Source organism: Furipterus horrens, unplaced genomic scaffold (assembly GCF_987537825.1).
Source record: "Furipterus horrens unplaced genomic scaffold, mFurHor1.1.pri manual_scaffold_1, whole genome shotgun sequence".
Taxonomy (NCBI): Eukaryota; Metazoa; Chordata; class Mammalia; order Chiroptera; family Furipteridae; genus Furipterus; species Furipterus horrens.
The window spans coordinates 196,126,278-196,139,172 of NW_028327171.1; the positions used below are offsets into that span (position 1 = coordinate 196,126,278).

At 46.2% G+C, this 12,895-nt stretch overlaps 1 protein-coding gene across 1 annotated transcript in view; it reads right to left on the reverse strand.

Annotated features, from left to right (window-relative positions):
• Window positions 1-2,891: 2,891 nt before the first annotated feature.
• PLEKHM3 (pleckstrin homology domain containing M3) overlaps window positions 2,892-12,895 on the reverse strand; it is a 170,390-nt gene continuing 160,386 nt past the window's right edge. Inside the window, exon 8 of the mRNA XM_090282988.1 lies at window positions 2,892-4,263. Coding sequence (XP_090139114.1) covers window positions 4,086-4,263 — 178 coding nt within the window. The 3' untranslated portion in view covers window positions 2,892-4,085. The remainder of the gene's footprint in view (window positions 4,264-12,895) is intronic.

Genomic DNA, 12,895 nt, shown 5'->3' on the forward strand with positions numbered 1-12,895 from the left:
CCTGGGGGGAGAAGAATGATACAAGGTGCCCAACACACGGAGCTTCAACTGCCCAGCTGTTACCAAGTACCAAGGAGAGAGAAACGGAGGACTTCTAATGACTCAGTTCATGCCATGGGGGCAGGTGTTCGTTTCTTTCAGTCTTGCCCCAAATTCTCTACTTTTTCACATTGTCTTAGAGTAAGAAAAATAATGAGGCAGAAAGTAAAGGAGAAAACTGCATGCATCTCTCTTTACTGGGAGAAGTCAAAATATAAAATAGCCTTTGTGTGGACTCCGGGCAGTATTAGAATCAGGAGTTGAACCTAGTTATTTCAATAAAATATGGCAGCTAAGCGGGGGTGAATAATTCTGCCCAGACACATGAACGGCAGCATCAGCTTTACCCTAAACTAGGAGCGGAATGTACCGAGGCTTCCTCAGATAATGCTCTCTGCAGAAAGTGTGCGGTGTGGTGTCACACGGTGTCCACCCTGACGCAGTATTTCACCCAAGGCCTGTTCTTCCCAGTGGGTAGAGCACCAACCCACAGGTCTGGAAGCCAAGCCTTTTGACGGAGGTATGGGAAGACACCCTCCAGTGTCTGTGTGCAGAGACAAAAACAGAGGCCCTGCCCCATCTGAGGGTGACTCCCTCCAGCTCAGCAAAGGCGGCTTACAACAACTAGTGATACAAACACCTCGGTTCCCAGGGTGGCCGAGGACTCACAACAGTCCCCCTTTGCAGGAGAAGTCTGTAAAGGACACCACGGAGCAGGTCGGAAGCCACACAACCCAGGTGCTAGCAGTATTCCCTTCTTGGTGAAGGCCTGGTCTAGAACAATCAAAGAGTATTACCTTCTCAGCTAATCAAATATTACAGCTCCTAAAAAGATTACCTTGAGCACTGCGCACATGAAAACAACTGTAATACAGGCCTCTGAAAAGGCTTAGTGAAGCAGAAAGGGGAAGGCTGGCGTTTACATGGTTTTCATATAAAGAGGCTTTCAAAATTGGGAAAAAGCAGCCCTGGAGAGAACACAAGTCGCATTCCACTTGACTGCTTTTTAAGTACTTTGTGGCCTTCCTGCAGCGGTGCAAACTGAGGTCTATTTTAGGAACTGGCTTCTTTACTGCAGGGTGAGGTGCCAGCATTTCGCCAGGGCCGGACTGTCTCCCACAGGAGCTTCTGGCGCTGAGAGGAGAGAGTTCCTCAAGTGATACCTGGGGAATGGCCCTTTCAAGTGAAAAGAGGTTCTCCTGGGTCGGCTGCCAGCTCTGGGAGATTAATTGGCCATTTTCTCCTGTGCTTTAGGCGCAAGATATTTAATATGGGTTGAAAAACAGGACGTGAGGGGAAGCAGGTATTAGCTTGGCCTTACAGAGGTGGTAATCCACAGATCTGCTTTTGTTTCGACAGTTCCTAAGCAGTGCAACAATTACCTAACCGTACACCGAGTAATTGGTTCGAGCTGAAAACAGCAAGGGCGTTCCTGAGCTCTCAGGCATTCTGGGCTGCAAACAGCCATTCTGAGCGTTCACGGCAGGCCCAGCCCGGGCACCGGCCAAGCTGTCCTGTCGGTTTTGGGTGGCGGCGGCGGCGGCTGCGAGCGCGCGGGCCTGCGGCGGACACCGGCCAGGCATCCAGAAACGCGCAGACAGGAGGGAACACAGACGCCGCTGGGCTCTGGCTCCCGTTCTGGGAGCTGCTGGCGATGGCACATCCTTTTCCCTTTTGAAAATAAGCAGGGAACGATGCGACTGGAAAGCTCTGTTCGGGTCACAGGGGCTGCCGATATTTAGCAGGGCCCGCCAAACGGACCGGGGGACGACAAAGGCCTCGAGACCAGGGATCCAGGCTGTCGCCCTGACTCACGGCGGGTCTGCCCCCAGGGACCTGCGAGGTGGGACAGGAAATTCTGTCCACAGAGCACACATGCCACACGGGGAGGCGACGGCCGTGCTCTTGGGTCCCCAAGTGCACGGCCCTGGGCACGGCCTTGCTGACAGTCGGAGTCACAGAAGCATTAATGGTCGCGGAGGCAGAAGTCAGCTTCGGTGACAGGGAGCGGGTGTGAGGGGAAAGGCACTGTGCCATCGGAGCACATCTGTTTTATAATAAGCAGGCCCGTAATTCTCTAGTGAAAGATCCTGTTCTGCTATCTTTTTTGAGGCTGAAAAATATAAGTGCTGTATTTCACGGGGGTGGTGATGGTGGTGGAGGGGGGAATGATCAAATTAGTTTGCTTCTTTGCCAGGTGAGGTTTTCCACCCTTTTACTTTTGTGTGCAACATTCTCTACAACTAGAGTGGGGGTGGGGTTGGGGGTAAGTCAACCTGTTTTTCCAAAGTAAAAGGCACCGGAAGGCATCTCGGGAATGGGGCCCTTGCCTTTTAACAAGTCTTCATGCCTTGGATACAGCTCCTGTATAATCAGAACACAAATGCATGCGTGGTGCTCAGCTATTAAGTGCAAATGTGCGGTCTGGGGCCAGAGGAACTGGCACGCCTGGAGAGGCGCGACGCTTACAGCGAGCGGTCTGCACCAGTCTGTCTGAGTGGATAGAAGTGGGATGAGTTGGGACCCAGAGGGAGCAAGGCGTGAGGAAAAGGAGAGGAGCAGCGGGGCTCCACGTACCATTGTTTCAATAGAAGCTTCTTTTTCTGTCTGGAAAGAGTTAAGGTGGGGAGTAGGTGCCGGGGTCTCCAGCGTGGCCACGGTCACTGGTCCCTGGTCCCCGCCACACCCGCCGTGAGGCTGGCTCCTATGGGGGCACTGTGGTGGGAGAACACTCGCCCCCCCAGACGACCAAGCACTGTTATATTTCTTCTTCCTACAATATTACTTTAGCACTTTTTGTTTTACTTTAAGGTGGCAATGATATATGTGTATGTATATTTATTTAAACATTAGATTTAATTCATTAATTATATTTGTAAGCTTGGCATTTTCTTAATAGTCTAATGTTGGTGTTTTGAAGTTACAGGCTACTCTGATTGTTTTTTTAAACAATTAAATAATATCAAAGTAGAGGTGGTTAAACTGACAAAGGCCAAAATGAAAGTGCAGTGAAGAACAACGAGAAATAAAGCATTTACAATGAACAGGCAGGAACTGCCTACACGGGATGCTGGGAAAAGACACTGAAGACCATCTCTCGGAATGCATGTGCTAGGTATTTACCAGTTCACACACGGATGCATTTAGCGACAATCCCTGGAAATTTCCTCAGGCCAGCACCATTCAAGTATCAAAAATACAACCCGTGCAGCCCCTGGGATGCTCCTCATATGGAGCCTCCATCACAACTTGGGAGATGGCAGAGCGTCTCCTCCCTGGCTGAGCTGAGATCTGTACCAGCAAACAGAGCAACAACATGCAGTCATTGGTTGCAGCGGTCTCTTCTTTTTTGAAGAAAAAGCCTTTTCTGAGATGGACTCCCAAACCAGAACTAGCTCTCCTGATAAATTCGGGGTGCATGCTTTCTGTCCAGGGAGCTCGCGCTCCTGATTTCCAGTCCCTTCGGCTCAGCTCAGGCAATCCCTGTGGAAGAAGCTGTGATAAGAGAGCCAGGGACACGGGATCCTGGAAGGATCCCAAAGTCATTCCTGTGTTTTGAAGATTTTCTTAGGAAACAGATGGTGATGGGTGCTTGCCTCAGTTACCTCATCGGGCAAGGAAGGCTAAAAATAAATAACACAAAAACAACCCAAAGCGCCGATGTTCTGTTGGAAATGCTTCCTCCTGGGTAATAATAAAATGGCCCTGAGAGCCAAAAAAAAAAAAGGGCAAAGGTCCGAACCATAAAGCATTGTGTGTAAACCACATTTTGCTTGGGAGCAAGCAGCTGAAATTCATGGCTAAGTGTAGTCAGTTATTGGTAGTTTTTTGAGCCACAGAGGCTCCATGTACCTTCTAGACATCGACTTACACAGAACATACATATAGGTATGTGTGTGTACATATATGTGTATAAATATATATCTATATCTAGCTGAAGATGAGACATACTCTTCATCCAAAGGGGTCTAACTGGCTAACGAGGAAGCCACTGGGGCTGATGGAGCACTTAAGAAGCCAATCCCTGGTGTTGGGCTCCTGCCCAGTCAGGTGTTCTGGTAGGACAGCTCAAACATGTTACAAGCCTCCTCCAGGCTCCCATCCATGTTCAGCCTCTGCCAGAAAGACTTCTGCTTCTTCTGCAGCTCCCGGCGGACGCACCTCGGACAAGGAACAGACTTTTCTTTGCACTCGGAATGGAAAACAGCTCCACAACTCTCACACCTGTAAAAGCGAATGAGGGATACGATGAGCAAGGCTGAAATGAGCAAGACACAACACCTGCAGTCCCGTGGCCCCTGTGCAGCTCAGGACACATTTTATTCTGCATAGCCCTGCCGCTGGGAAGAGAAATGACTCATAGAAATGAGCACTTCCCTTTTTTCCCAAGTGTTCAAGGTTGAATTGCACTTGAAAACCTTTTTTTTTTTTTTTTTGTGATTAGAAGTAGCTGGGGAAGAGGCTTTTCGCTTACTGGTGGACTGGGGCCAGCAGCCAACGAATAACTCTGTGATCCTAGTGTCGACAGACAGAGCTCTAGAAACTCTGTGTCAGTTTCCTCTCCACAGAGAAAGGAGGGTGTTAGTATCTCTAGGGTGAAGTGACAGAAAATGAGAGTGAAGGGCCTCCCCAACTGAGAGCGCTCCCAACCCCAGTGACAACCCCAGTGTTCCAGCTATGAAAACACAGCTTCCCAATGCAGTTAGCATGAGCTAAGCGGTTCTCTGTGAACTCCCTGCCTTTATTTGATAGAATGGGAAGGCAAATGACACATTTTCATTTTTTGAATGCTATCCTGTGGTCTGTTGTTCTTCTGAGGTGTTTTTTTTTTTTTTTTAAATTAGGAAAACCCACACACCCTTTTAAGTCTACCTTTATAAAACAAGTGGACAGGGTAAAGCATGAGGGAGTGAGGAAGAGAATATAGTTTTTTAAACCAACACATAGATATTGTAATCTGTAAGAGGAGACATTCCAGGTGGATGACTAGTTTGTTGTTTGGCTTGGTCGTGGAAGCCTGTAGAGGAGTCTAAATGGCTTGTTTTTACTGCAAAGTCTTTAATAATGAGGAACTGACAGGCACAACTATAGCTGCTTCAGTGGGTGGCTTGCCAATGTGGATTAATTTCTCATTCTTCCACACATGAGCGACAAGCGACTATTACCTTGCCCCTGGAGCCCAGGGAATTGGGCCCACGTGATTTTGTTCAACCAGCAACATCAGGGAGGGGCCAAGCCCTGGACCAGGTACAAAGCCAGTTATGGCTACAAAGGAACCAGGCCTCGGCTCAGCCTTATGCTTCCTTTGCTTTTCCTGTAGTATCCTGAGTTTTGTTCCTGGGCTCAGGATGGTCTTTGGACCACCATTCCCTAGCCTGCCACTGACTTACCCCGGGCACCAATCAGGATTCAGAAATTTTTGTCAAAGGAGGATCTTCCTAGCCACCCATGTACCCTGGGGAGAAGGCAGTGACTTGGAGGGAGAGGCTCTGGGGAGGGTTAGGATTGGGGTTTAGGGTTTAGGGTTAGAGTTAGGGAGAGAGAGAAGCTGCACAATACCCAGCAGTCTCTACCCCTAGCTCAGCCCTCCTGGCCCAATGAGCCACATCGGTTAGGAAAGCAGGCAAAGAGCAAGATGGCTGCCTTCGAACCCCACCTCTGCGTCACTTTCTGGCTGTGTTGTGTCCCCGCCCCATTCCTATGTTGAAGCCCTGCCCTTCAATGTCACTATAACTGGAGGCAGGGCCTTTAGGAAGCAATTAAAGTTAAGCGAGTCATAAGGGTGGGCCCTGACCTGATAGCAGTGGTGTCCTTAGGAGAAAGGACAACAGGAAGCTCAGAGGAAAGGCGGTGGGAGGGCTGCAACAGGTGGCCCTCTATAAGGCAGGAAGACAGGGCTACCCGAGTCCAAGCCCTGCTGCACCTTGATCTGGGACTCCCGGATGCCAGGACTGAGAGAAATAAATCCCTTTGGGAGGCCACCCGGTCTGTGGTATTGTGTATGACAGCCTGAGCAGGCAAAGACAAGGACCTCGAGCAAGTTACTTCACCTCTCTGGGCTTCGTTCACTGCCCTTATCTGCTAGGCAGAGTTTCCGTGACCATATGCCTGCAGAGGGGCTGCGAGGCCCCAATGAGACGACGCAGCAAGCATCCGCATAGCTCCTGGCAGACAGTAAGCGCTTCAGAGGCCAAGACCGCTCCTTCTGTGTAAGCTGCTGCCTGCTGCCCTTCTGCGAGTCTCATTTCAACCTGGCTTCACTTATGCCACCATGGTGACCTGCGGACATCTTGATCGACCCCCTGACTTTATAGATAAGAAAACTAAGATTCTAAGAGGACACAATAGAAGAGAGCTAAGACTAGGACCCAGGGCTCCTGGCGGCTCAGCCAGGACCCTCACTGAGGCCTGGCCACTGGAGCGAGAGCATGCACTGTCGGGGAGGGACATGCAGGGCTTTGAGTCAGAATGCTGTGTTCAAACCAGGAATCTTTCTTTGAGTGATCTGAGCAAGTGATTTACCTCCATGGTGCTCTGGCTCCCTCATTAGTAAAAAAGGCTGCTTACAGTGGCCTCCTTCCTACTCACTGGGGTCCGTGAGACTAAAATGGGAGAATGTGTGAGGAAGGATGGTTCAAATGGCAAGGACTCTAAGGAGAAGCTGATTGTGACACCACCTCTCATGGTGACTCCAGCCTTATTGACACTGGTGCTATACCAGCCAGGGCAGGTGACAAGCTGGGTCACCTGTAGCATCTCTCTGCACCCTGCCCCTCCTTCCTTCCAGTGGGGATGAAGGTCAGGCCGAGGTCTGCCTAGAGCCTCTGTTGTCTGGGCCAGCTCCTCCCCAGTGGCAGTGGCTTTGTCCCCACTGGGTCATACCTCTGTGCAACCTCCTATCAGTGAAGTGACACTAATGGTAGCTTTATCAAATAAATTTCCTCCTTCCTGCCCCCTTTGCCCTGCTGAGTTAGTCAGTGATTTATACACATAGGGGTGTTGCCCTAGGGCGGTGATTGATAAGGAGAAAACCACTGGGTTCCTTCAATGCCACTCCCTTATCTCTGCTGATACCAAGCCCCCCACCCCCACCCTGTGGTAGAGGTTGAGTCTTATCGAATATTTCTAGAGCAGCAAACACCCACGGGTGATGGAGGGACCAAGCGCACCTGCTCTTTCTAACCAAAGGTCAGTAACTGAAACAAAAAGTGAGATAAAAAATTAATGATTTCAAAATAGAACCAAGTCCTATTTTCTAACAATTTGTAACCCAGCAGGCATCTTTTGAACTGTATAATGGATAGACTGATCAATGACCTTCCTAAATGCAGAGACTCTTGTTAATTTTCCCCCTGATTTTTTCTCTAAAGGAAAAGAATAAGGGAGGAAAAGGAAGAAGGAAGAGAAACTGTTCTCTTACATAAATTTCATGGAGCTCTGTCATAAAAATTAATGTACAGGGAAAAGAAAGTATTTACATTAAAAATACAATAAATAGGTATACTCTTCTTTGAGAATAAGACTTTATTAAAAAGGACCTTTCGCGTTAAAACGTCACTGGCTCCTTAGTATTTACTGAATGTCCTGACTGTAGTTAAAATATGATTTAACAAATGCCAACTTTCAGAAGCATGTCTTTTATATAAGGCAAATCTACCAGTGTAATCATCTGTGCAGAAGATTGCCGCAGATAATGAAAGAGAAAGGTCCCTTCAGTGTTCCTGGGTGATAAATCAAAGGAAAGCCAGCACCTCCGTTTCTGAGTCATTCAGTTCCAGCCATCAGCTGTTGCCTTGCTTTCGCTTGTGGCTGTGCACCACAGAGAACAAAGACCTCTGTCCTCCCTTTCCGGTGTCACAGAGAATGCCGCTACAGGGACGCACACTGGCTATGGGCCACAGCCGTCCAGTGGGTTTTTCCTGAAAACATCCATGGCTTCACCTAATCCAGGCGTCTCAGCCTCAGCACTTTGGGCTGGGTAGTTCTTTGTTGTGGGAGGCTCCCTGTGCATTGTGGGATGTTTAGCGGCGTCCCTAGTTTCTACCCACTGGGTGCTAGTACCACTTCTCCTGCATTCCCTGCATTTGTGACAACCAGCAATGTCTGCAGACACTGCCAAATGGTCCCTGTGGTGGGGGTCATCCCAGTTGAGAACCATTGACCTAATCTATCTGGGGAGGGCCTCGCAGACAAGTACCCCACAGGCAAAACAGTGCTCTCCCCAGGCTTGTACTGATCAATAAGGTCCAGTGTAGTATACTTATTCATAACACGTTCACAAGTAGATATTTTTAATACAGAATTTGATTAAAATAGCTGAAATTCACTAGCTTAATCCTGTGATTTCTTAAAAATAATTTAGAATATCGCTTCAGACACAATTCTCTGCATTGCTCAGTAACCCTTAACTTTCTATCAACTCACTCTGATTTTTCAGTCCTCCCCAAAAGCTGTCTTGGTGGCTGGCCCTCAGTCACATTTATTTGCTCTTTGGCCCAGAACCTTGGGCAGTTTCTCAGGGGCATCCTTCACTCCTTCATGCCCTGTCTGGGCCAGCTAGCAAATCAGAACCAAAGACTTCTGTATTTGCTTCTAACATAATTTGCTTCTATGGAACTGAAAAGTTAGGTTTCAGCAACTACTATAGTGAAGAGGAGACTAGGGAATATCAGTGAGGCCACTTACCGCAGCGGGCAAGCTTGACAGAGTGGGAAACCCAGCGTTCTCAGCCCAGGTTGGCCCCAGAGTCACTGGGCTCCCAGGTAAGTCACTTATCTCTGAACCTCACTCCCCACAAGAGTGAAAAAGAAGGTGGGATTAGACAGTATCCAAGGTTCCTTTCAACCTGTAGGTTTTGTGCAGGAGGGAAAAAGGCTACCGTGGGTTTTGCCCTCCTCTTTCCAAATTTCCTTGCCCCAAAGTCTGTGGATGAAGGACGGGAACATACCCTTGCTGGGCCCTCCTGGGAAAAGGGACCAAACTAACAAGCTGGGACTGGAGATGAGCCTCAAAGTGAAAAACAGTACTTTAAGTTTTATTTATTTGCATTGATCAAGCAAAAGCTATGAAATAGTTTATATGGATTAGTACATGCAGCTCTGGCTATCAGGAATTTGGCCAAAATGAGCTGGCTCTGCTCCTATCTTAAAAACTTTAAATTAAATATTAAGAATTTCTTTCCAAGCCTTCTCCCACCCTCATCAGCACCAAATCTCTCCAAGAAAAAAAAAAAAAAAAAAAGGGATTTCACCTGAGGGTGAAGGTGGGAGCTGGCTTGAGGCAGCAGTCATTTACTGCCCTGTCTGGAAGGAGTTCTGTGTTTTAACCAGTGGGACAGCCACCCTGGCGTGAACCAGGTGCCTCTCGGCACTGGGCGCCCATAGGATGTGGCATGAGAAAGGATGGACCTGAAGTCTGCTTGGGTGGAAGCTCTGTGGGACAGTGGCATCCCTTATCCATGTGTGCCCTGGCACACTGGTCCCCTTTCTTGGGGTAAGGGCTTGAGAACATCTCTACCATTTTGGGGCAACACAAATCTCACTTTGCGTCTTGGTAAAGGCACCACAGAATGAGACTCTACATTTTATCAACAGTCATTGACCTAAAAAATTAGCTTACAAACTGACCTATGGCAAGTGAGGGAGAAGTTCATAACCTAGAAATCTAAGTCAGTTGCCAAGACATGGGACAGACACATTCCTACTACAGCTGTCAAAGCCAAGAACATCGACCTGCTACAAACTAACAGAACTAGATGTATGCAGGGGAGAAAGGTTTGCTTCTCAGATATTATGGCAAAGAAGCAAGAATTCTGGGCTGCAGACAGTTTCCTGTTCTGGAATGCTGATGATGTGAGACCAATTAGAGACAGGCTTGATGGCTTTGTCTGCGCCCTTCCAGATTCTCTCTGCACACAGGGAGGCCACAGGAAGCTGCAAAAGGCCCCTGCCCCAAGCCGAGGTCACTGAAATGCCTCTGCTCTGTTGATGTTGGGTCCTACTCTTGCTGCATTTTTATTTTTGGCTCAGGCAGTGACCTCAGATATTTCACTAGGATTCAAATGCAGGCTTGAGTTTGGCTGGATCTCTGACAAACGAAAGGACAGGCTTGCAGAGCAGGGTAGAGCTTTGGCTGATTTCCATATGTCAGAACCCACAGCGCATAGGGTGGGGTGCAGAAGTAAGCGCACATGATTAGGCAGGCAAGTGTGGTTTGGTAGATAGCTACTATGTAAGGTGCCCCATAGGACCACTAGCTATTATTGGTTTTTCCAAGAAACCAAGATGATTATTTAAATCTCTTAGCTAAGGCGGGGGGGTGGGTAGTTATTGGGCCCTGGTTATTACAACGTTTTGGTTTGGTGTTTTCTTCTGTTATTGTATAAGCAAATGAACATAAGCAAATAACTTACAGTTTGCCTGAACAGGGTATCAGCCAAATATTTGTACGGTGTATGCCTGCATGGCTATGTATGTGCTATATATGTACTTATGCTGTTTAGAAGAAGACACAGACATGTTACTGTTACTAAATATTCTAAGATAAAATGAATTCGATACGATTTAAACAAATGATATGATGTAATACATTCATTCTATTGGGGGAAATAGCGGGGTTAAAATAAAGAAAGGTTAACACACAATTTCAGTAAGAAACTGATTAGGGTTGGTGCTGATGGCTGAGAAGAGTCCAGGTTTCACAGCTACCTCCTGGAGCACCGCCTCCAGTCAAGCCTTGTGCCGCGATCGCCAGGATTCGCTCCATCCACGTCCCTGCTTTCCAGAGGCCCCTTTTTCTGCTGCAGAAGCAGGCGAAGGGGAAAAAGAGCAATGAGTCTGGAAACATTGGATTCCAGAACTATTGTAGCTCCTTGCAGAGTGAGAAATGGACTCCATTTGGGCGTATCACATTGAGGAGTGTTCATTGTGATTTTTTTTTTTTTTTTTTTTTTTGGCTGAGCACAGGGATATGGGGGCTGAAAAGGTATCCATATGGTTTGACTAGAATTGTAAGAGACTGGAAAAGCTCCAGCTCCTTTGGCCAAATGTCTGGCAGATTAAGGCGTATGTGTGCTAGCTTGTAAAGCTATTGCAATAATTCTGAATGGTAAATGCAAATACAGCAAGATCAAAATGAGACATTTAAATTAGGCAGCATCTGTATGGCCGTTTGCCCTTGTTTTTACATAAATTATCCTTACATTAGCTCTCTAAGCGAGGTACTCTTTACTTTCCTGTTTTTAATAAGTCAGTAAGTAAATAGATAAAATGAAATGAAAGAATAAAATAACTGGTGGCTCTTCTGGCCCCAGAACTAGTGAGTGAGTTATCGACTGTGGACTTGATGGCAGTCTTCTGACTTGAAATCTGGCCCTTTCCCCCTGTTACTGGCCACATGCTCCTTTAAGTTATTCAAAACATCTCTTAATACCTACTAAGACTCCAATCTGGGAAGAACAATTGGCATGTCCTGCAATGATCTTTTTATTTACCTCTTAATCCCCAGAGTTAATTAAGGAGGGCTTTTCCTCTGGCTACACCCCACAAAGCATTCTGCTTTCACAGGTCTTGCACTTTTAGTTTGTAAACCAAGCTCAGCTAATAACCTTTGGCAAAAGCTTTACTTAAAATCTTGGCTTTGTAAACAAGGGTTAATTAATTCATTTGTTAATTTTGCTACCCTACTGGGGACAGTAACTCACTGTTACCTTTAATTCAAAAGCTTAATAAATGCTTCTTGACGATTTGTGGGTGGTGACAGAACTTCTTAGCAATAGCCTATGTAGCTGCATAAAACCATAATAGATTGGCCCCAAATAGTTTTTTGGGGATAGGGAAAAACTGATATTTCTAACACTTCTAAGTTTAAAAAAAATAATAATTCTCAACAAACAAACGTCCATGTCTTTTGGGGATTACTTTAGAAAAAATCTTATTTAATATTAGAAAAGTAAAGGAACTGTAGGAGGATTTAACATTTTTCTACAATTTCTGGAAAAAGAAAGAGCTAGGATATATTATAATTGTAACCACAGAGAACCATAAACAAGAGCAATGTCTTTCTGTAAGGATTTCTAAGAACCCAAGAGATGTTTAGAAATGTCTTGCTACATCTAAGACAAAGGAAGTGAATATGAGAGTATTATTAGGCTAACACAGATTGAAAAAAAAATCTTGGCTTATATGGATTCCTTTGATTTAGCAGGCAACCTTTTTTTTATGAAAAAATGAAAAATTTAACTGTCAAGTTTTGAAGTCTCTTTAAAAGAAATAATAATATATGAGGATGATGGGTATCTAAGACTCTGAATAGGATTTACTTCTATTTAACATATTCCCTTTCAGTTCCTCAAAGTACTAAGACACTTAATGGAGCCAAAATTAAAGAAAAATTTCAAGCATGGATACATTAGAAAAATGCAAGACAGTTCAGAAGGTAAACCAAATCTACTTTCATGAGCAACATGATTAGCTGCTTAGGAATAAGTTAGTGATGTAAATTTAGAAGGAGAAATGCTTTCAAAGAAATGACCTAAAGTGTTTCCTCATAACGCCAGACTAATCCCCAATTTGTCTCCGCTCACCAACACAATTCTCTTAACAAGATGGTATTACAACATTTTCTAATACTCAATGTGTTCTAAGTCAGTGACTTTCAAAGTGTGGTCCCTGCACCAGCCAAACCAGCATCACCAGGGAATTTGTTAGAAATGCAAATTATTGGGTCCCAATCCAGACTTACTGAATCATAAACTCCAGGGTGGGGCCCAGCAATCTGTGTTTTAACAAGCCCTCTAGAGAATTTTACGAACATAAGAGTCTAAAAACCACTGTTCTAGGCCAATCATTTCCAAAGA